Source organism: Lutra lutra, chromosome 8, assembly GCF_902655055.1.
Source record: "Lutra lutra chromosome 8, mLutLut1.2, whole genome shotgun sequence".
Classification (NCBI taxonomy): domain Eukaryota; kingdom Metazoa; phylum Chordata; class Mammalia; order Carnivora; family Mustelidae; genus Lutra; species Lutra lutra.
Window position 1 is genome coordinate 116,981,495 of NC_062285.1, and position 25,161 is coordinate 117,006,655.

At 33.4% G+C, this 25,161-nt stretch overlaps 1 protein-coding gene across 3 annotated transcripts in view; it reads right to left on the reverse strand.

The window, feature by feature from the left end:
* EEA1 (early endosome antigen 1) overlaps window positions 1–25,161 on the reverse strand; it is a 123,974-nt gene that overhangs the window by 17,313 nt on the left and 81,500 nt on the right. For all 3 annotated transcript variants that reach the window (XM_047740758.1, XM_047740757.1, XM_047740755.1), the window contains 8 exons: window positions 23,923–24,126; window positions 21,233–21,433; window positions 20,015–20,128; window positions 18,660–18,815; window positions 16,721–16,860; window positions 8,322–8,652; window positions 6,511–6,612; window positions 4,537–4,731 (listed from right to left, as the gene is read on the reverse strand). In XM_047740758.1, the coding sequence (XP_047596714.1) occupies window positions 4,537–4,731; window positions 6,511–6,612; window positions 8,322–8,652; window positions 16,721–16,860; window positions 18,660–18,815; window positions 20,015–20,128; window positions 21,233–21,433; window positions 23,923–24,126 (1,443 nt within the window). The remainder of the gene's footprint in view (window positions 1–4,536; window positions 4,732–6,510; window positions 6,613–8,321; window positions 8,653–16,720; window positions 16,861–18,659; window positions 18,816–20,014; window positions 20,129–21,232; window positions 21,434–23,922; window positions 24,127–25,161) is intronic.

Genomic DNA, 25,161 nt, shown 5'->3' on the forward strand with positions numbered 1-25,161 from the left:
TAATTTCTTCCCCAACAAAGTGTAAGCTCCATGAGAACAGGTTCCTTATCTGTTCGTGGCTATATCTCCAACACCTAAAATTGTGCCACAGCATAAAACAGGTGTCTAGTAATACTTCTTAAATGAATGAATGACAAACAGATTGGAGGTGGAAAAGCCTGGGATGACTATTAATAAGCTATTGTAATAGCCTGTATAGGAGAACAAAATAGCCTGGACTAAGACCATGGCCCTAGGAAATGAGAAAAGGGGATGCATTCAAGAGAGCCAGGATGCAGACTGACAGGAGGTCGTGTTAATACCTATGGAGGAAATGGGGTTTGACCTCTCTATATGTTATCTCATAACATCCCATGTCACCTCCTTTTCATTTCCTCTAGTTTAGATTCTTCATGATGAAGAATTCCTGGACATCTTTTTTCACCTTGAAGACTATACTGGTCTTACATATTTTCTTTTATAGAATACTACTTCTTTGCTTTAACATTTCCCCCCAAAATCTAGTTTTCTTTCTCTTTAATCACCTTCATGGCTCTCAACTAAGCCCTGTGCAAAGTCTCAGTAATGACCATAAAGACCTTTGGGCTCATATTTGAGCCTTCATTATCTTTACTCTGACAGACTAATTCATTCATTCATTTATAACAATTATTGGCTGGCTTATTTATCAAAGACACAGTTCTCCAACTTTGAGGAACTCAAATATATTAGTGGGGAATGTAAAAAAAAAAAAAAAAAAAGGATCAGTGCAACAGTTTGATAATTGTTTTAATAGAAGTAAACCCAAACTTCCAAAGGAGAATACAGGAGGGTCAGTCATTTACAATTCACCCTTCACAAACTGACCAGTTTTTGCTCTAAAATGGGTCTGATCACATTCCTCCCTTCTTAAAAATCTTTAATACTCCAATATTAAAATTTTAAAGTGGAAACAATGATACAATATCTACTGTAATCTGACTTCATCCAGTTCTGTTGCTTTATCCCTCCCCTCACTTCTCCATTTACCATGCACTCCAACAGCTAATGTTCTATAACAACATTTTCTAACTCTTGGAAACATTGGTAATATTGTTTTAACTCCCTGAAATGTCTAATTTACTTTTTTAAACTTTCAAAATTATAATCATCTCCAAAAGCCCAATTAAAATGCTAACTCCCTAGAAAGCCAGTCAAAATTTCCATTAAGTTCTATTTTTTCATATTTCTGTTTAAGTTCTTATTTCATTCTCCCTTATACATTATTTTTTTTCTTTATATACCTATATCCTCATTAAATTATAAGCTCCTTGAGAGTTGGGGGCCCTATCCTGTTCATTCTGTATTCCCACAATAGATTTCAAATAAAGTTGGTGCAGGGGCCACTGACTTACTTGCAAGATCCTACTTGCAGGATCCTTGATCAGCAGCTCCCAAACAATCATATATATCCAAAATGTATGTGTGTGTGTGTGTGTGTGTGTGTGTGTGTTATATAAGTGCATACACATACGTATCTATATCCATTTAAACATTATGTTTATTTTTCCTGTTTCATTGTGGGCCAGTGACTGTCAAGACCATCACTGAAGAGTTGACCATGCACATCGACACACTTAGATCATAGTTTGCTATACTTCCATATGATAGCCAAGAAGTATTTTGCTTCTATATTGCACTGGGCACAGTACTGCATATTTTAAATCCATTTTCTCAATCTTTACAACAACTCTACAACTCCATTTTATTTAGCTCAGAAAGATGACTCCCCCATGACCATAAACCTAATGTGTATCAAATGAAATTTAAATTCAGCTCTGCCTAGCTCCAAAATTTATCCTGCTTTCCATGTTACAGTGCTCCTCAACAAAACCAAATTATACTTGCCTTTTAATGATTCTCTAGTTACTCTAAATTCAAAATCTAATTTTGGTTTTGACTAATTTTGATTTGACTAACCTGGGAGGCTTAGTTGGTTAAGCATCTGCCTTTGGCTCAGGTTATTATGCCAAGGTCCTGGGATCAAGCCCTGCATCAGACTCCCTACTTAGTGGAGAGTGTGCTTCTGCCTCTGCCCCCCCTCCACTCAGGTTCTCTCTCTGGCTCTCGCTCTCTCTCTCTCTCAAATAAATAAAATATTTTTTATAACAATATAATTTATAGCAACTGGTTATCCACCAACACTCTCCAAAATGCTATCCCTCCCAAGTTTAAAAAAAGTGTGCTCCTTATTTTAGCATCCATATAACTAACATAAATTAAGTATAGCCATATCTGAATGTTTGTGCCCTGAAGCCTAAATCCACAATGTGATGGTACTTGGGGTGGGACCTTTAGGAGGCCATAGGTCATGGAGGTATAGCCCTCATGAATTAGTAATTAGGGATTAGTATCCATAGAAGAAGAAACATAAGAGACGTAATCTCTCTCTCAGCCATATGAAGATACAGCAAAAAAGCATCTGTGTAGGGGCGCCTGGGTGGCTCAGTGGGTTAAGCCTCTGCCTTCAGCTCAGGTCATGATCTCAAGGTCCTGGGATAGACTCCCACATTGCGCTCTCTGCTCACCAGGGAAGCCTGCTTCCCCTTCTCTCTCTGCCTACCTCTCTGCCTACTTGTGATCTCTCTCTCTGTGTCAAGTAAACAAATAAATAAAATCTTTTAAAAAAAAAGAAGTTATACTTAAAAAAAAAAAAGAAAGAAAAAGAAAGCATCTGTCTATAAGCCAGGAAATGGATCCTTACCAGACACCGAATATGCCAGTGTCTTTATTTTTTATTTATTTTTTGTCTTTATATTGGACTTCCCAGCCTACAGAACTGTGAGAAATAAACAGTTACTGTTTAAGCCACCAAGTCTATGGTATTTTTGTTATAGCAATCCAAACTAAGACAACTACCAATAAAAACATTTCCTTTAAAATCTCATAATTCTTTTAAGATCTCATAATACTTTTTTTTTAAGATCTCATAATTCTTAAGGTGTCTAATAAATTCATGCAAAGTATGATCAATATACATTAATCATAAATCTAAAATAAATCCTATTGTAACTAATAATTTAATTAAGAAGAAAATGTGCTAAAATAGTTGGGCTTTATTTTTTTTAATTTATGAAACTATTATGCTATAAAAATGAAGATCTGGGGAATACCTGGATATGAGGACAATAAATTTGGGGGAATATAATTACTTCAAGATATCAAAGCATACAACAGAATATGTATTGTGATAATTACATCCTGCCTTATGATTATATATAACACCAAAAATGAGAACTTGTCTACTCTTGAGTTATTAGAAAATTACTCTTTTGTAAAGTGACACAGTTATAGTTATACAGTGGTCAACATAAAATACCTATTTGCAAGGTTAAATTTTTTTCTCTAGTAATGTGATAACTAACTCTTAATGACATATTTTGATTGTTCTACATAAAAGAGATTTCACTTCTCAGGACATCTGAGTGGCTCGGTCAGTTAAGCACCTGACTCTTAATTCTGGCTCAGGTCATGCTCTCAGTGTTGTGAGACAGGGTTATGTGATGGAGTCCACAGTAGGCTCCATGCTCAGTGGGGAGTCTGCTTCAGATTCTTTCCCTCTGCCCCTCTCCCGAACACCCCCACCCCACTCTTTCACACACACACACACACACACACTCTCTCTCTCTCTCTCTCTCTCTCTCTAGTAAATAAGTGAATCTTTAAAAAAAAAAGACATTTCACTTCTCTCTTCTCTGTTGACCAAATGACATGCAACAGTAGTGAAAGTTCTTTTTGTTCAAATATTAAGTACAATCCATTTGTCAACCTGTACAGACAAGTATTAAAATATATTTAAGAATAAAAAATAGATGCTTAATAATAAGTTAGAATCATTTAGAAATGAAAACCATTAAGATGTAACTTAGAATATCAGACAATTAGAACTATATGAAACCTACACTCCTGAATTTATTTAATACATACCATTTTGTGGTTTTTGTTCTTATCTTCCCTTAATATGGATCATTTACTTTTAAAATCCTTTAAAATTTTCTAATGCCCTAGAAATGTATAAATTATTCCCATAACATTAAGTGTTAATTATATTAATGTATAAAAAGGTAATTTTAGGGGCGCCTGGGTGGCTCAGTGGGTTAAGCCGCTGCCTTCGGCTCAGGTCATGATCCCAGGTCCTGGGTTCGAGCCCCACGTCGGGCTTTCTGCTCAGCAGGGAGCCTGCTTCCTCCTCTCTCTGCCTGCCTCTCTGCCTACTTGTGATTTCTCTCTGTCAAATAAATAAATAAAATCTTTAAAAAAAAAAAAAAAGGTAATTTTATGTCTATCAGATGATTAATTTTAAGTAAAGATTATCTAAAAACATGGTTAGTGAATGGAAATCCAGACTTATATATTTAATTACATAATTAAAATACTTAGAAAAATTACTTAGAAAAATTACTTAGAAGAATATTGAGCATATAAATTTTTGTTTGTTGCAACTCATCTGTGTTATCACATTATCTTAACTGCAAAGATTTTCTTCCCATGAAAAGTAAACAAATACCATATTACTACCTTCTGTGACATAGCAATTTTAACTTCTCCTTGGAGTGCATCAATTTGTTTTTTCTTCTGTTCAGTCAATTGCTTTAGCTCATTTATGTTCCCCTGAAGTTGCTGTTCTTCTTTTTCCTTTTGTTTTAAAGTGTTCTGGGCCTGTACAACTTGTCCCTGCATTGAATTGAGTTCCACTTTCAAATGATGAGAAGTCTAAAAGAAAATAAAATCTGTTTAGCATTCATCATTCAAGCAAGACACATTTACTGGGTACCTTCTACATGCCAGGCACAACTCTAGGTAGAAAGTACAAAGTCTGGTGGCCACAGGTGATAAGTAGTAAACAAAAAAATAAAAAATAAAAAAATAATAAAAATAAAAACAAAAATCCCTGCCATCAAACAGAGTTCATAACTGATGCTATTCCCTATTAGATAACATGCTGGATTAATCTTTAATATTTGTTTAATCTTACCTTCCTTTCTAGCTTGTAAGTATGTGTTTGGATAGAGCTTGTAAATGAGCTAGACTAGTATTACCTTGTATCACAGAAAATAGGAATATTAATATCAATCTTTGGACTGCTGGAATGTCTACTATCTTTCAAGAATAGTCTCAAAATGCTAACTTAGCTCATTGGCCATGGTTAATCAGAAAGAATAGCTCCATATTTATTCTGATACAACTAAAATCATTTTTGGCAAATATGTTTAGGATCTGTCTGATGACATTAAACTATCCCATGCAATAGTTTCCTCATTTAGAGATCTGGGGTATGTTGTGCTACTACCATGTTTTTATAATCTACTAGGATATATTTCTGTTCAAAATATAGAAGTGACACTGAGGTTCTTCTGTGGTCAACATGAACTACAATGATCTCCAGTCCTTCCAGCCAAAGTCATGTTTTCATGTTTTATGCATATTTCATTATGAACCTAACTTGAGCATTTGACCATATTCAAAGTTACTTCTGAAAAGTTTCACCACTACATATGGTTGCTTCAGCTTATCTCCAACTTTTATGCAAAACAGGGAGTCAGGCAGTGTAACAATGATGATGATTATAATATGATAACCAATGATAAAATGATAGCTAACATCTGAGCATTTATTTTATTCTGTTATAATGGTTCCAAGCACTTTGAAATATATTAACCCAATTTTCTCCTAACATAATCCTACAGCATAGATTCTCTTATTAGCCCCATTTTACTGCTGAGGAAATGGGAGCATGGAGAGATTAAGTAATCTGCCTAAAACAAGTCAAGACAGCACACCTAGCAAATAGCAGTCAGGATATAAATCTGGACATGGATTCGGAGCTTGAGCACTAAGCCACCATAATTTTGCCACTTAATGACTGGCATCTAAAACACAAGTGGTATCCTTTCAAGCAACAACCAGACTACAATCATATTAAGGACTTCTCAAGACTAGATTTTGCTGCTTTATCAAATCAGATCTCTATAGAAAAACTACATGCCTGGACTGCTAGAGGTAGGTCTTCAGAGAATAACAACTATATATTATATCCATTTATTTACTCATTTGCTTGTTTATTTTAGATGGAGAGCAATAAAAGCATTAACCACAGAAAATCTGTTGTTATACAACGTTAACATACCATTAAATATAAATGTCCATGAAATAAAGAGCTGTTAAAATATTATTTCTATGGAAAGCCTATCAAGGTATTTTTCTCAATCATAATAATGTTCCTTAATCTAAATTATCTAGTTATAACTCTACAGTAAATTGGCCCAATTAACTTTATTAATTGTAATCCTTTATTTTGGGTCTTTTATTATAAACTAGCTTAAATCTTTTTAGCAGCAGGTAGAACATAAATGACAATTTTAACCTATTTTTTTGTGATCCATCACATTTCAGAGACATAAACCTCCTATGACTTAAGTATCAGTGTGAAATTTTGAAAATACAGACCTTATTATTCTTCACATATTTTACATTACAGAAAAAAAATCTTACCTGCTTCTCTTTTTCGAGTGACTTTTTCAGTTCACTCTGTTCCTTAAGTGCGTTCTCCATCTGTACTTGAAGCTGATGCTTTAATTCTTTGCAAGTTTTTTCCTAAAAAATATAAAAACTACATTATACAGAAGATATCTGTAGTAAGTTTAAGAAGTTTGATTTATATGCTTAGTAAGATCCACACATAGAAATACACTAGAATCATTGATGGGTTAGCATGGGATAGAATCATCCATTTGAGTTATAAACAGCCAAATATTAGAGCAATAAAGGTAGACAGATGGAAAAAGGTTAAAAGCTTCTATCATCAACCAGCAGGAGAACACTTTGGAAACCACATTTTTAGGTCACACAATTAATTACAATTAATTAACTTGTCATGCCATTTTAAAAGTAGAATAACAAAAGAGGCGCCTGGCTGGTTCAGTTGGCAGAGCCTGCGGCTCCTGATCTCAGGGTCCTGAGTTTGAGCCCCATGTTGGGCGTGGAGACACTTTTTTAAAAAAGCTCGTAAGGGGCGCCTGGGTGGCTCAGTGGGTTAAGCCGCTGCCTTCGGCTCAGGTCATGATCTCGGGGTCCTGGGATCGAGTCCCACATCGGACTCTCTGCTCAGCGGGGAGCCTGCTTCCCTATCTGTCTCTCTCTCTGCCTGCCTCTCTGTCTACTTGTGATCTCTCTGTGTCAAATAAATAAATAAAATCTTAAAAAAAAAAAAAAGCTCGTAAAAGCAGAATGACAATCATCAAGAAAATGGAAAAAAGGAAATTTTTGTAAAAGAATGTATTAAAACAATAAAGAATAATCACATATTATTATATATATGATTTATATTACATATATATTTATATATGCCATATATAAATATATTTAAATTCATATAAAGAATAATCACAACTTAAGAGGGAAGCTGTACAGATAGAAGATGTTTTCTCCAAACAGAAAGGAACATAAAAGTAACATGCTAATATTATATATTTTTTGTGCCACTGAACATTTTCACTGACCTTCATATTGCTACATGCTGTAACATGTAACATGCTGTTACTCTGTTATTCTGGGTTAAAATATTTTTTTTTTTTTTTTGCAGATTTATTTATTTATATGAGAGAGAGAGAAAGAGTATGCATGAGCAGGGGAAAGGGTAGAGGGAGAGAAACTCAAGCAGACTCCACACTGAGCCAACACAGGGCTTGATTCCAGGATCTTGAGATCATGACCTGAGCCAAAATCAGGAATCAGATGCTTAACAAACTAAGCCACCCAGGCATCCTATGGATTTCTGAGAGTACATTCCCCATTTAGCATTTCCTGAAACTGTGTGACTTTTATTTCATATAGTTTAAATATGTTTTAGGGTAACTCTAAGACATGACATTATCTAGAGTTGTAGAACATTCAGAACATTTAGAACAACTTGGAAAGTTTATAATACCAGAATTAAAAGTCATCAAGATCCTCTGGGGTTTTTTTCTGTTTTTTTTCAGGCAAGAGAATAATGCTTGAATCAGCGGTTACATTCTCTATGAAAATGTCTCTGAGGACAAACAGGCAGCACTTTCTCCCAAACCCAACATCATACCAACAATAGACAAAAACTGTATATTCAACTAAAAGTTTCCTGGGCCTCTGGAAATTTTACACACAAACACCAATATCTTTTTCTCAGGTTAAGAAATCCCAATTCCTTTTCTCATAAGAATTACTTGAAATCATTTAAATGTAGGATAAAAAGTCAACGGTGGGTTAAGCAGAAAAACCAGTACATTTTAGATAAAAATTACTTCTACCAGTAAACATAAACAACTAACCAAATCTAATATAGCAGCTTTTCCTTTCTGATTTTCCTTTTCAAATTCACTTTTGGAGTTCTTCAAAGAATCAGAAACTTTTGATAGATTCTCTTTTGTTGCAGAAAGCTCTGTCATTAGAGTTTCTTTCTCCATCTTCACTTTTTGTAGTTCTGCTGCTGCTGTTTGAATTTTATTATTTAATTCCTTGTGCTGCATCTTTGTATCCTGACTTAAATTTTCAATTTCTTGTTTAAGGATTTTTTTTTCTTCCTCTTGCTTAGTAAGCATTTGCTTAATATTTTCAAGAGCTTCAGATTTTTTCTGAAGATCCAACTTCATACTGGATACTCTAAATATTTAAGAAACAAATTTTTAATTAATGCATAATTTACAATTCTTAATAAGCATTAAGAATTAATAATTATTATTTTAAATTAATAATTGAGTTTTTAAACTTTCTTGTGTAGCTCAGAAGTAAAAATAATAATTTAATGTCATAAAACAACACAACTGAAAACACCTTAAATCTGATCTGATCATTTGACAGATAAAGATGATTTTCTTTAAGTCAAATCCAGTCTCATCTATTGCAATGGATGTCCCCCAAAACTGTACATATATCTGACCCTCAAGTCTACAACAGCCAGAAAAGGTTTTCCATGTACCTTAAAGAACTTATTCATTGTGTTAGCCCCCATGCATACAGAGCACTTTGCCGCTTACCTTGAAAACATAAAACACATTATGTATTTTCTAGATATTAAACTTTAAAATATGATTAGTGTAGGAAAAAATAAAGTAAAAAAGAAATATTTCACTTCAAACAGAAAAACAAAAGATTTATTTTAATTCTAGACCCTAGCAGATTATACAAGAGACTTGTTATCATTTGTGCCTTAAATGTAAGTTTTCTACACCTAAATGAATAAGCTACAAGCATAAAGAAATGAAGATACAGCTTTAAGAAAGTTAAGAACTTCTACTGTTTTGACAAAATGAAATTATGCACCCAAAAAACCCCACATATTAAAGATCAACCATTTTTAAAGTGAAAATAAAACCAGATGCAAAGTAACTTTTCTTGAATGCATACTATTTCTGATGTACTTTATAATCAGTATAAATTTAATAATATGTTAAAGAGAGGTTGTTAAAAGATGTACTAGCCACATATTTGAAGTTGGGTATTTATACAATACCAGAATTATATTTAAATTTGGAAATTTTTCAACTTTTAGTCCCAGAAATTTACTTTTACTTTCTAAAAGTGGCTTGAAAAGTGCATTCATAGGATACTGCGCCTCACTGATTTTCAAAGGTCTAAACAGAAAGGTCATTATCTTTTTCATATAGCTACAATTCCTATCAAGCAACCCTAAAATTAGTACTTGATATATATCTCTATGATACTTAACTTTCCCATAAATAATTATTATAAAATCGTAAGATTATGTGAAAGAAGGAAAAACGGAAATAAAGTCTTTCATTGTCACGTAAAACTTTAATTTTAAAAAGGGCACTAAAGGAAGTAATAAATAAATCTTCAATCATAGTTGGAAACAACACCTTTTTTCAGAATTGACAAAACAACCAGAGGTCAGGGGAAGGCAAGGATAAAGAAGGTTAAACATTATCTGGAATGAATATATCAAGAGAACAAAAAGTATAGAATAAGAAACCTACTCAATCTGTATTGTAATAGAGTTGTCTGGTGACAGATGGTAGCTACCATTGTGGTGAGCATAGCAGAAAATATAGAGGTCTTGAATCACTTTGTTGTACAGCTGAAACTAAAGTAACATTGTGTATCAACCATATTCAAACAAACAACAAAAAAAAAACACCTATTTTTTAAAACACTATCAACCACCTTGACTAACTAAAACTTATAGATAGAACACTTACCAACAGAGAATATACCTATGTGCACATGGAAAAATTAACCAAGGTAAACCATACACTGGGCAATAAATAAGACAGTTTTAAAAGTCAAAATTTTACAGAGCATGTTCTCTGTTTACAATGGAATTAAATTAAAAGTTAGTAACAACTATCTAGAAAAGCTCCAAATATCTGGAAAGTAAACAACATACTTCTAAATACTCCATGTATCGGGCTCCTGGGTGGCTCAGTTGGTCAAGCAACTGCCTTCACCTTGGGTCATGATCCTGGAGTCCTGGGATCAAGTCCCACATCGGGCTCCCTGCTCAACAGAGAGTCTGCTTCTCCCTCTGACCTCTCCCCTCTCATGCTCTCTCTCTCTCAAATAAATAAAATAAATCTTTAAAATAAATTTACAAATAAAGAGGGGCGCCTGGGTGGCTCAGAGGGTTAAAGCCTCTGCCTTCGGCTCAGGTCATGGTCCCAGGGTCCTGAGATAGAGCCCCACATTGGGCTCTGTGCTCAGCAGGAAGCCTGCTTCCCCCCCTCTCTCTGCCTCCCTCTCTGTCTACTTGTGATCTCTCTCTGTCAAATAAATAAATAAAATCTCTAAAAAAATAAAATAAATTTGTAAATAAAGAAATAAAGAAATACTCCTTGTATCAAAGAAAAAAATCACAAAGGATATTACGGTAATGAAAATACACTGCAAGATGAGAGTTGGAAGGAGAGCTGGATGCACAGATGTAAGAGGGCCTTGAAAAGGGGGAAACCTTGCCCTGTTTTTTGGGCTGAGACCTGGAATCAGGGGTAAGGTTTAGTAAAATGCTGGATGTGTTTACCCAGCCCTTTTTTCATAGTTGGTAGAGTAGAAATGCAAGATACTACATTAAAAAGTTTCCATAAAGTATATAGGCAAAAAAAGACTTTAGTATTAAAAGGTTTCCCTACTTCAATATGATATAGAAGCCTCTGCATGAGTTCTGAACCATGAGATTAGAACATGGAGTAGAAATGGGCCCATTTACTTTGAACCCATTAGAAATGGAAAGAACCTTTGTGCCCACAGGGGCCTTGGGAAGAAGAACAAGAACCAGCTCAGAGGTGATTTTCATGGATTGACGATTGGGTTCCAAAAGTGACAAATTACTCAGTGGGTGATATAAGAGATTATACGTGCTCCCCAAACTATGATGTTAACAGTGAGAAGGAACACCATTTAAGGTATATAATGCACCTCTATACCCTCAAATTCAAATACTTCACTATATGTGAAAACAAGAAATTTTTCTCATCAGTCCCAAACAAGGGCAAAATCATGAAGGTGTCAAACAACTTAATTATCATCAATATGACAGGTTTTATTTCATTTCCCTGAAGGGTACCTCTCTAGGTCCTCAGTTTCCATCTTTATTACTGAGAGTCAAAAAACCTTCATACCCTTGACACAGATCAAGTCTGTGAACTCAGTCAGAGAGGTCTATTTGGCATTTAAAGGCAAAGTCTACTGAAATGTGACTGGTGACAACCCCTCCTTTGAAAAAATCCAGATAAATGGAGTGGAACTGATTTTTTCCATCAAAATTCTGGTGAGTTATGTGTCCATTGAAGATTTTATGGTAAGACCCAATGGAAGCATCAACATCAAGAACAAGCTAAGAAAGAGACTAATTCTACCTTAGAGGTGAACAAAAGATGCCCCATCTCAGCACTTTTATGAATATATGGGTATGTCTGGAGGCAGATACCCCTCTGCCACTAAGGACATTTAAAATTTCTTTTATCAATTCATCTTTTAGATCTTAATATCTTCTAAACTAATTCACCCTTATACTCAGAGCTATCATAAATAAGCCCATTAAGCACTTAGTACAAATGGGAAAAGACAATCTTCCTCAAGGTAATTTATTCCATCTGTTAAAAATTATCATAATAAACTGATTTTACTGGACTACGACATATAGTTACCATTTGCAGAAACCTGGCAAAATACGAAGAGGATGAGTAACTATGAAAATGAAACAGATACTACAAAAGGTGGACAACCACAGGGAAGCTTCCACATTAAAAAGCTATAAAAAGAAAAGCAAACTAAACCCAAAGTCTAAGGGAGAAAATACTAAAGAGAAGATGAGAAATAAATGAAATAGAAAATTGACAAAATCAGGGACGCCTGGCTGGCTCAGTCAGTACAGCATATGACTCTTGACCTTAGGGTTGTGAGTTTGAGCCCCACATTGGGCATAGAGCCTACTTAAAATAAAATAATTTAAAAAAAATAAATAAAGTTCAAATAAATAAATAAAGTTCTAATCCAAAAAAAAGGAAAATTGACAAAATCAAAAGTTTTTTTATGTAACCGATAAACCCCAAATTAGATTGATCAAGAAAAAGAGAACATAAATTAGCACTATTAAGAATAATAAGACATCACTACAGAGCCTACAGACCTTAAAAGTATAATGATCTTGTGAACATTATACCAATAAATTTGAAGTTTAGATTAAATGGAAAAATTCCTTCAAAAACACAAATTGCCAAAACTGACTCAAATAAAATATTAGAAAAAAATACTAGCCCTGTATCTGTTAAATAAATTGAACTCTAAATTAAGAAGCAATCCATAGAGAACTTCAGGTCAGTTGGTTCATTGGTGGATTCAATAAAACATTTAAGAAATAAATAATACCCCTCACAAACCCTTTTAGAAAGGAGAGGAAGAAAGAAAACTGTCTATTTATTTATTATTATTTTTTTAAAAGATTTTATTTATTTGACAGAGATCACAAGTAGGCAGAGATGCAGGCCGAGAGAGATTGGGAGGGGAAGCAGGCTCCCTGCTGAGCAGAGAGCCCTATGTGGGGCTCAATCCCAGGACCCTGGGATCATGACCTGAGCTGAAGGCAGAGGCCTAACCCACTGAGCCACCCAGGCACCCCTGTCAATTTATTTTTAAGACCAGCATAACCATAATTCCAAAACAACAACAATGATATTAAAGAACAACCAGACCAACAGTCCCCATGAATGCATATAAAATTCTAATCAAAGTATTATCAACTCAAAAACAGCAATATATAAAAAGAATAATACAAAAAAAAAAAAAAGAATAATACAGGATAATCAAGTGGAATTTATCCAAGGAAAGCAAAGTTGGTTTACTATTTAAAAAAGCAATCAATGCAATTCACCATATTAATAGAATAAAGAAGGAAAAACCATATGATCATATCATTAGATGCAGGAAAAAGAAGTTGATAAAAAAAAATTTTAGGGGCGCTTGGGTGGCTCAGTGGGTTAAGCCTCTGCCTTCAGCTCAGGTCATGATTTCAGGGTCCTGGGATCAAGTCGCGCATCGGGCTCTCTGCTCAGCAGGGAGCCTGCTTCCCCCTCTTTCTCTGTCTGCCTTTCTGCCTACTTGTGATTTCTGTCTGTCAAATAAATAAACAAAATCTTTAAAAAAAAAAATTTTAAGAAAACTAGTATAGATAGGAATGCTCTCAATCTGATAAAAGAATCAGGGCGGGGGGACACACAGCTAATCTCAAAATTAATGATGAAATATTTCATGTTTCCAACCCAAAGCTGGAACAATGCAGGGAAATCCACTATCTTTTTATTCAAAATTCACTGGAGGTGTCAGCTAACAGTAAATCAAGAAAAGAAAAAATAAATAAAATAAAAGGCCTACAGAATGAAAAAAAAACTGTTGATAACAAATACCAAGATTTTCCACTTAGAATATTCTAAAAACTCTACAAAACCAAAATGTGAATTTAGCAAGGCTAGAAGGTAGTAAGCCAATATATAAGATTCAATTGTATTTTTATACTAGCCACACACAATCAGAAAATTTTAAAACCTGAAAAACATCAAATATTTAGGATTAAATTTAGGAAGAGATATTTAAGATTCCTATTTTAAAAACAAAATGTTAATCAGATACTAAAGAAGACATAAATATTAGAGAAATACTACATTCATGGATTAGAAGACTCCGTATTCTTTATTTTTAATTTTTTATTTATTTATTTGACACAGAGAGAGAGATCACAAGTAGGCAGAGAGGGAGGGGGAAGCAGGTTCCCCGCTGAGCAGACAGCCCGATGCAGGGCTCAATCCCAGGACCCTGAGATCATGACCTGAGCCGAAGGCAGAGGCTTAACCCACTGAGCCACCCAGGTGCCCCTAGAAGACTCAGTATTCTTAAAACTTAATTCTCCCCAAATTGAACTACAGATTCATTGTAATTCCAATCAAAACCCAATAGTTTGATTTATAGAAATGGATGTTAATATTAAAATTTATATGGAAAAGCAATAAACTTAAAAGCATCAAGACAATCTTGAAAAAGAATTAAATTGGAGGGCTGATACAACCTGATAACAAGACCTATACCACAAAGCTACAAAAATCAACACAGGATGGTACTGGTGTCAGAATACCATACAGACATAAAGACCAAGAGAACAGAATTGAGTCCACAAATGAACCCACATATATTAAAATAACTGCTTTGACAAAGGCTTGAAAGGCCACTTATTGGGAGAAAAAGGTTTTATCAAAAAATGGTACTAGAATAACTTAATGATGTACAGGAAAAAAGATAATCCTGGACCTCCATCTCATACCTCTCACAAAAATGAGTTTTAGGTAGATCCTAGACCTAAATGTAAAAACTAAAATTATAAAATTTCCAGAAGAAAACATAAGAGAATTCTTCATAAACCCTGAGGACAGCCAGAAGTTTCTTTAAAAAGACACAAAACATAAAATTTTTAAAAAATGACAAATTGAATTCAACCAAAATTTAAAACTTTTCAATGAAAGACACCACCAAAAAAATGTAAAACAAATCTGCAAAGTCTTGAAAATCTATTTGTCTGTCTGCTTAGCTATCTGGCAAAGGATTAGTACTTTCAATATACAAAGAACTCCTACAAATCAATAATAAAAAGATTCCAATGGGAAAAAATTTTAATAGGCAAAATAATTTGACACTTCACAAGTGAAAAAATGCAAATTAAGCTCACAATAAGATACTATTTCACAGTCAATAAGTAGCTAAAATTAAAGGACCAACAACACCAAATACTGGCAAGGATGTGAAGCAACTGAAACACTGCCAGTAGGAGTATAAAATGGTACAGCCAGAGGTGCCTGGGTGGCTCAGTGGGTTAAAGCCTCTGCCTTTGGCTCTGGTCATTATCCCAGGGTCCTGGGATTGAGGCCTGCATCCAGCTCCCTGCTCAGCAGGGAGCCTGTCCCACCCCCGCCTCTCTGTCTGCCTCTCTGCCTACTTGTGATCTCTGTCTGTCAAATAAATAAATAAAATCTTTACAAAAAAATGGTACAGCCATTTTGGGAAAAGGTTTGGCAGTTTTTCATACAGTTAAACATATATCTACCCCACCATGACGCTGAACTTTCACAAAAATGCTTATTTAAGAATACTGATAGCATCTTTATTCTTAACAGGTAAAAACTGCAAACAACCAAAAAAATACCACCCAAAAAAGATAATCAAATTATAATATTCATTTAGTGGAACAATATTTATTCAACTACATGGATGAATTTTAAAAAGAGTATGTTAAGTGAAAAAAAGGCAGTTATAAAAAAGAACATACTGCATAATTTCATTTCAAAAACACATAACAGCAATCTATGGAGACTGAAATTAGAACTGTGGTGTCTACAAGGTATTGACTAGGACACCTGAGAAAACTCCACAGGTAATAAAAATGTTGTGGAGGGGGCGCCTGGGTGGCTCAGTGGGTTAAGCCGCTGCCTTCAGCTCAGGTCATGATCCCAGGTCCTGGGTTCAAGCCCCACATCGGGCTCTCTGCTCAGCAGGGAGCCTGCTTCCTCCTCTCTCTCTGCCTGCCTCTCTGCCTACTTGTGATTTCTCTCTGTCAAATAAATAAATAAAATCTTAAAAAAAAAAATGTTGTGGGGGAAGGGGGTGCATTTTATTGCACAAAGTATATACCTACTAAAACTCAAATTGTACATGTGAGATCTGTGCATTTAATGGTATATAAAATTTACTTCAATAATTTTTAAAAAGGTACACTGATTCTAGGGTTTCCCTTGTGCTCATTAATATAATTTGTTAAGATACATCACAAAGCTAAAACAGATCATTTCTTATAAGAAAGTATACATTCTCTACTTGATATAGTCTCTCAAAGTAGAAGCCCAATTGCTTCTTGGCTGATATTAGAAATACTCCTCTATTTGTTACTTTTACATTTATTTATTCAAATTAGTGAACAACTCAAAACAATTGCTTTAACTCAGATAAATGAGTACCATACTACTGTTGAAAAGAGACTGGATGACCCAGATTTTCAGTCCTTTCTAGTGAAGGTAAATTTAACCCTATTATGATGGCTTTATTTTTCATTCATTGATACAAACATCAGAGTTTAGAATCAACATAAACATTAAATAAATCTTTAAGCCCTGCAATAGCAAAATTGAAACCATATTTTAATAGTTTATAATCCCTCCCTTAAAGTAGTTTAGCTTACATTTCTTTCTCCATTTCAAGTTGTTTACTCAGTTCTGTGGCTCTAAGCTCTAAATCTGTATTCAGCTGTCTTTGCAGTTGTAGATCCTGCAAAGCTTGTTCCTTGCTTCCTTTAACTTCAAGAGTATCCACTTCTAGTTTCTATGGAAGAAATATGATACAGTAACCATTTTAATGTCAATAATTATCCATCTATTATTAAATATAACATTTTTGTTTATACTCAAATTGGTGTTGACATAACACACAATAATAACCATAAAATATTTATGTTATAATAAAAAACATTTTCCATTCTGAAGCCATTACTGAATAAAGGAACTATTTATTTTGGAATCTTTCAAAGGAACTACCACAGGCTTTATAAATGACAGGCAGTCACTAAGTATCTACTTTTAAAAATTAACTCTAAAAAAGAGAATAAACTTAAAATAATTATGTCTATTACTTGAAAAAAAGTTTTAATTCAAGTGTGAAAGACAAGATAACAGGTTCACAAGTGGGTCCACTTAAAATATACTATCCTTTATAGCAGTGAACAACACCAATGTAATTGTAAATATTCATTCAAAATTAAAATGGAGTTATCATGTCATCCTTCTTGTTACATTTGTTGACCCTAAATATAAAGTCAATTGAATACTTGGTTTTGAATCTTTAAATTCTTGGTTTAAAGATTCCTGTTCTTTATAGCATAGTTTCTGTCTCATACACATACATATCATACATATAACTGTGTATACTTTTACAAATTTACAAAATCAAGCTGTTTAGTGTAAAGTTTAAGTATCAATGAGCAATACATTTTCTTATATAGTTGTAATAATTTTGTAGCCTAAGTATTTTATAAACCAATCTAGGTACTGTGGCTCTTATTCAACACTTACACTGGATATTGGATGTAACTGTAAAATTCTGTAACAAATAACTAAATAAAATACATGGAATACTTCCTAAAATAATTACCAAATGTTAAAGATCTGGTAATCACAAGAGACACTACTGGTTCTAAATAATTTGTAAAAGATACCAAAGAGAATTCTCATTAGATGCTTTTCAATAAAATGTAAAAGATACCAAAGAGAATTCTCATTAGATGCTTTTCAATAAAATGGTCTCTCTGTTCTTTTCAAACATTACAAAAAGTAATTTGTCATTATTATTATCACTGGCCATAATAAAAAGAAAAAGAAATCCATAAACAGATTTGTATGCATACAACATTCTTCCATGTTGTATCGGTGTTGATATACACATATATATTCAATAAGTCTACAGAAGTGTTTCATCTGATTGTGAAGGTATAGCACACACACACATAAATTTGAGAAATATTTGTTTAATTGATAGTAGATCCCATCTAAAGAACAAAGGACTCAGGTCAAATCCTCTTCTGATAGGTCTAGTCATTTAACCTCTTTGGTAAATCAACATTTTCACTTGGAGTTGTATTAAAGTAAGAAGCAATTTACTACAGAATAAACTTATTATCAAACTAAAAACAAAATGCAAAGGGTATAAATGTAAAGTTTAAAGAAGGAAGAAGCCTGTCATATATATATATATATATATATATTGGAATAAGGAAGTAAGGAAATGAGAATGATGGAACAGAAGAGGCCTCATAACAACAACAGAATGGTAAGTTCCTTATAATTACAGAGTAGATTCCTGGTTCATTGTTGCTTTGAAATAGTTACACATTACAAGAAAACCAAGATACATGTTAAAAATGCCATTTGTAAAAGCCACCCATTAATGAAGAAATAAAATTAAAGATGGAATTCAAAATTAAGACCTGAAAAATTACATGTAATTTCAACTTTTATACGACAACTTCACCCTTGTTTGCAAATTTAAGATCCTCAATTCCTTCTATGTTATCAGTTTCCATTACTACAGCAGAAAATATAGGTTAATTCAGTATCTTTTATACTAACCTTAATTTGACCTTCTAATTCTTCATTTTTTTGTTCTAAAGAGAGATGTTTCTCTTTATATTCTTTAAGGTGACTTTCCAGCTGACTGCAATGTTCTTGCTTATCCTGCAACTTAGCAGTGACCTGATCCAACTGAGTAGTGATCTTATTTAACTCCTGTAAGAAAAGTACAATTGAAGAAAACTTTGTAAGGTTTACTTTATTGTATGCCTAAATGTTTCATCAAAGTAAAATTGAAAATTCTAATTTTATTTAAGAAACTATTATAGTAAGACTGGAAAGAAGTCTAATGATGAATCAGAGGTTATATTTACCAGTACAAAGGACCTGAACTGAGACTGTACACAGCATGAGATACTAAGTTTATATGCATATTCACTCAATAACTTTTTCTAGGAAGAGTTATTTTAGGAGCCAAAAGATACAACAGAATATTAAATAGGTCAATTATAAAATAACACTTTTATATTATAATTGTTTTCAATGTTCAAGATGCCATTTCAAAAAATAACATTTAAAAACAGTGACCACATCTATGAACTTGTTCATTTGTAGATTCTAAAAGCACTGAAAGAACAAAATACAAATTACTAGTAAATCCACTACCCACAAATAACCACTATTAATGTTTTGATAAGATTCCTTTTAATCTTTTGTGTATATCAATCTTTTGATTTATACTTTTAAAATAGGAAGAGAACCTCACTTTACATACTGTTTTTTTATAATCTTTAACATAACAATGCATCATCAAATTGTGGTATTATTTTCTAAAATATTGTATTTGCATGAATTTCCATTTTGTTTAATCTAGACCACCTTTTAGCCAAATGTCCTATTTTAGATTCTTAGATTGCTACTAAACTTTTTTGCATTTTATTAACAGAAATGCAAATAGCATCCTAAAAACTATGATTATTCCCTTAGGATAAAGAACTAAAAGTGAGCTAAAAAATAAATCCCAGAGTTCTTGAAATATATTGCCAAACAGCTTTCCCTATGACCATTAAAAAGTTGAACTAACATATACAATCACCAGAAACGTATAAAGGTGGCTTATTCTTCTACACCATCTCCAAACCTTCCAGTGTTACAATACACACATCCTACCTCAATAAGGTCATATTCTGTTACTGTCTTAATTTACAATTGATTCTTAATGAACCTCAACATTTGCTAACATACTTTTGATCATTTACTTTTTTTGTAGGTTCTGAACTCAGGGAGAAATCAAAGGGAATAAGCAAGTTGATCATGACATTAATAAAACTGAGCATAATTTTTATACATGTTTGCAATTAATTCATCTACCAAAACATTAGTTTATCAAATGAAACTGCATCAGGTTCACTTACCTGCTGTTTATCTTGTAATGCATTTTGGGCTGTGTCCAAATGATTCTGAAGATCTGCTCTCTGAGCAGTTTTTGCTGCTTCTGCTGATAGCAGTAATTCAGTTTTCGCTTTAATCTGTAGTAAAATCGACCAGTCATTTAATTTGTAGTTAGTTCTCGATTTCCCAGTTCGTGAACATACATGGCTTTTGTCACTAAATTATTTTTAAAATTAAGTCCTTTGGCAAAAAACATAAGGATTAAGACATTGAAAAAAAAAAGTAAGTATATGATTATCCCCCAAACAGGAATGTGTAGGAGAAAAGACTCCTAATAATGTTTGGATAAACGATGAAGTTTATCATGATATACATGATGATATATATGTCCCTACATGACACCAAAATACTTCTCCCTCTCTCAAATTGGACATCCAAATATTGGGTTATCATATAACTCATATAACAAATAATTATATTTTGAATATGAAGAAATGTGTATCCTCTTCCTCCAAGTTAATAACTATCCCTGTTCTACTATTCTATATTGCTTATTTTCAATAGAATTATTTTCCTAAAATAAAGAAAATCAAGGTTTAGAAATATTTCGATTACTTTCTTTCTATAGTATAGGATAAGAAACCAACAATGAGAATGGAAAAAGAAATCTGTTTTAATTACCATCCCATCATTAATTCATTGAACAGGCATCTATATTGGCCTCTGAAAGAATGTATACTAAAAATATATAACTCTCTCTCTATATATATACTAATATATATATACTAAAAATATATATATAAAATATATAACGTTTGATTTTTTAAAATCAAACCTTTAAAGTAAAATCTAAAAAATCAAAGTCAAAAGTATTTAACATAGAAATCTAATGGCATAATATCAAATGACTTTGAACTTCAGAAACAATAAGGATTTCATAGAAAAAAAGAAAAGCAAAAAAATCTAGCGGTTTCAGAAGGTAAGGTTTGCCAGAAGAAATAAAGAAAAAAAAGGCAAACATGAAAGCTCAATAAACTGTCTAGATACAACCTTTATTTAATTCCTATTCCTACTGTTTTTCCATTAATCAACAAAGCAGAGAGAGGGAGAGAGTGGTGGGGAATAGGGGGAGACAGAAAGAGAGACACAAGGAGAAAGAAACAGAATTTATAACATTTGATGGTCTAAAATAGGTGTTTTATTCAGACAAACTCACATTAAATTGCATAATTCAATATTACCTGTATGTCAAGCTGGGAAACCTTCTCCTTGCTCTCATTTAATTGACTAGTCAATTCACTGACACTAGTTTCTAAGGAAAGAACACGGTCTTGTGCAGCTCTAAGATGTGCCTTCTGCTCTTGCACTTGGTCGTGCAAATTCTCCTGGGCCTGTTTATGGCTTTCTGACTGATTCTTCAGCTTCTCTGTGAGTTGAGTTACCTATCATACAAGCAAGACTCTAATTATGAAGATCACAAATGATATAATAAGAACTAAAAAAAAAAAATTTAAGGCCCATGAGAATATTAAAGTGCTCTATGATAGGTTATCTCATATTTTCTTCAAGAAAATTTATTCACATCTTTCCAAAAATAAGCAATCTCTCAAAACTATTAGAAAACAACAATTAATTCAGATTCCTATTATTTTTAAAACCATCTCTACTGAGCTATAATTTATATGAAATAAAATTCACCCAATTTAATTGCACAGCTTGAGATTTGATAAATTACACACTCATTTAACCACTGCCACAATCAGATGGAGAACATTTCAATTACCCCAAAAGCTTTACTCATGCCCCTTTGCAGTCCGTACCCTCCACTCATCTGTAGCCCCAATCACTGGTCTAAGTAATAAGAGTTCCTTATATATTCTGAGTATTTCTGAATTGTCAGATATATGTACTGCAAATATTTTCTCCCAGTCTGTGCCTCGGCTTTTATTTTTGTAATGGCACCTTTTGAAAAGCAAACATTTCAATTTAGATGAAATCCAATTCATTTGATGTTTCTTTGGTGTACCTTGCTTAGAGCTCACTGAGGTTTTTGAATCTATGGATTCACATTTTTAATCAATCTGAAACTTGTTTCAGCCATTATTTCAATAACTATTTTCTCCTCCCCACCCTGTCACATCAATTACATGTATGCTAGATTACATGATACTGTCCCACAGTCACTAAAGCAGAGTTTTTTGGTTTTTGGTTTTTTGAGGGGTTTTTTTAGCCCAGGCTTTTTTTTCTCTCTGTGGTTCATTTTGGACAGTTTCAATTGCCTTGTCTTAATGTTCACTACTGCACTTTCTACTTGGTTAATTTATTAAGCCCATTTATGTGTGTGTGTATATTTATATTTATATATGGAATAATAAACATATGAAGTTCCATTTAATTCTTTATCATTTTCACTTCTATTTCCATTATTATAGTTTTTCCTTTATAGTAATAAGCGTATTTTAAGAGTCATACATGTTTTCTTCTTTGAATGTCTAGTAATTTTTTTATATTTATGATAACAAGTCCTGATTTTGTTGTCTTCTTTCAGAAATGTTTAGTTTTGTTCCAGCAGGCAGTTAACATACCTGTGATCCAGCTGGATCATTTTGAGGCTTCTTTTTATGCTTTGTTAGGTCAGGTGTACACTAGCTTTTACCCTAGGGCTAGTTTAGCTTTATCCTAAGATCTGACATTCCCAGGGTTTCTACTAAATGTCCCCAAAGCATTGAACCACATCTTTATTCTCTTCCTGGATTTGAACATCTCCCAGCCCTGATCATTTTTCCGTTTGCAGCTTCCTAATGATTGTTCACTGCCTGGCCTCATGAAGCCCCACCACATGAATGGAAAGTTTAGCAGTCAGCTAAAGGCTCAAGTGGATCCCGTATACAGATTTCTGGGGCTGCTTCTCTCCACTGTTCCCCCCTCTCCAATATTCTGCCCCACAAGTATCAGGTGCCTCAACTTTTCTGAACTTCAATTTCTCACTCCTTAGTTCAGTGAGACCACTGTGCTTTCCTTGGATCCCCCCAACCTGCGCCTCAGTCTGGAAGATGTCTCCCGGTCATAAGCTGGAATGATCAAAAGGTTCACTTCCCTTGCTTCTCTTCTCTCAGGAATCAAAGCCCTGCACTGCTTGTTATACAATATCTAAAAACAGTAGTTTTACACATTTTTTTTCTACTGTTCTAGTCATTTATGGTGAAAGGACTAAAGACATACCAGTTACTCCAACATGATAGGAAGCAAAGTACATAGATTTATTTTTATTTATTCTTTTAAAAAGAATTAGAAAAGTGGCATTACCTATTGATATTTTATTTTACCATTTTTTCATTTAATTATAACTCTCTTATTAGACTTCTCTTCAAAAAAAGCAACTATAAATTCTATATAAGCAACTTATCAAAATTATCATTAGCTCTGTATTCCAAAGACATATCATGACCAAAATATAATTAACTAGTAAGCCCCCATATTAACTAATACATAGTAACAAGTAACTTGATTAGTACTTTCAGTTTATAAATGTGTTTTATAATAAATATGTTCAGTTTATAAATATTCAGTTTATAAATACTCATTCTTTTTTCAAAACATCACAAAATATCATGAAGCAAGAATGCATTATTAATAACATCTCTACTTTTCTAATGAGCTGACAAGGTAAAAAGATTTACTTGTGGTCACACAGGTAATAAGTTTTTTGCTGGGACATGAACTGAGATTTTCTTTGTCAAATTATGCTGACTTACTTTTACTCTAATAGCAACCCAGCTCTAAGGTAAATGAGATGGTAGTCGTCAAAATAACATAATATTTAAAAAGTACTAATAATAAACAGAATGAAGAGTCATTTAAACAAAGCACTTAGTAAGATTTAGAAAGATAAAAATCAGTTTTAGAAATAGAATACGTTGGGCATGCTTACTTGCTCCTGTAAGGTATGGTTTTTTTCTTGTAATTGGTTAAGAACAGCAGTCTCTCCTTCACCAGCCTGAATTTTTGCATAAAGATCTTCTCTTTCTTTTTCTAGTAAGGAAATATTTTCTTTACTTTTCTGTAATAAGGCTTCAAGGTTCTGGATCTTTTGGTCTTTATCACCAATTTGACGTAGTACTTGTTCTAAATCATTCTGTAAAGAAGTGAAAACTACTAACTTAAGGATAGAGAACTTAAAAAGTCATTCTTCAAACAAAATGATTGATAATACATTTTGCAACTCAAACTCTTAGTCTTACATTTTTTAACTACTTATTACATTTAACATGGTAAACTTAAATAACTAGAACTATATATTTAATAATACAAACCTATATTATTGATAATAAATTAGAATTTAATTCCTAAAAACAACCTTCAATTATTCACATTATTATTCTAACACTCGAAACTCACTGCCCACTACTCCTCTTCTTCTTTAATCCACTGCAGACTCAAAGGACTCTCCTTATTCCTTATCACACCAGGCACACCCACCGCAGGACCTTTGCACTGTTTTTTCTGTCTAGAATACCTTTCCCACAAAGTCACATGGCTCATTTCCTCTCCTTCAAATGTTTATTCAAATGTCACCTACTCAATCACCTACCCTAACCATTACATTTAAAACTGCAGCCTTTAGGGGCATGTGGGTGGCTCAGTTAGTTGAGCATCCGACTCCTGATTCTGGCTGACACCAGACCTCAGGGTCATGAGACTCAACCCGGCATTAATAATCTGCCTCAGCAGGGAGTCTGTCTCTTTCCCTCACCCTCTACCCCTCCTCCTACTCATGAGTACTCTGTTAGTAAAATAAATAAATCTTTTAAAAAATTAAAATATAAAATAAAATTGCAGCCTCTCCCAATACTCCTCCTGAATGTTTTTTTTTTAACCTTTCCATAGCACTTAACTTTTAACATACTAAGTAAATTACTTATTTTTCATGTTTATCAGTTTCCCTCCACCCCCTCACTGGAATGCACGCTCCACAAAGGTAAGGATTTTTGTCTGTTTTACTCATTGATGTATCCAAGCTCTCTAAGATATTTGTTGAATGAACAGAGCAATAAAGGACTGCACTCTAACACACGTATACTCATGAAGGCTCATTTCAATACTCCAATAGGACTCTTCTATTGATATACATCAAGGGATCCCTCTTCTTTTACTTTAGCAAGGGCCTAAT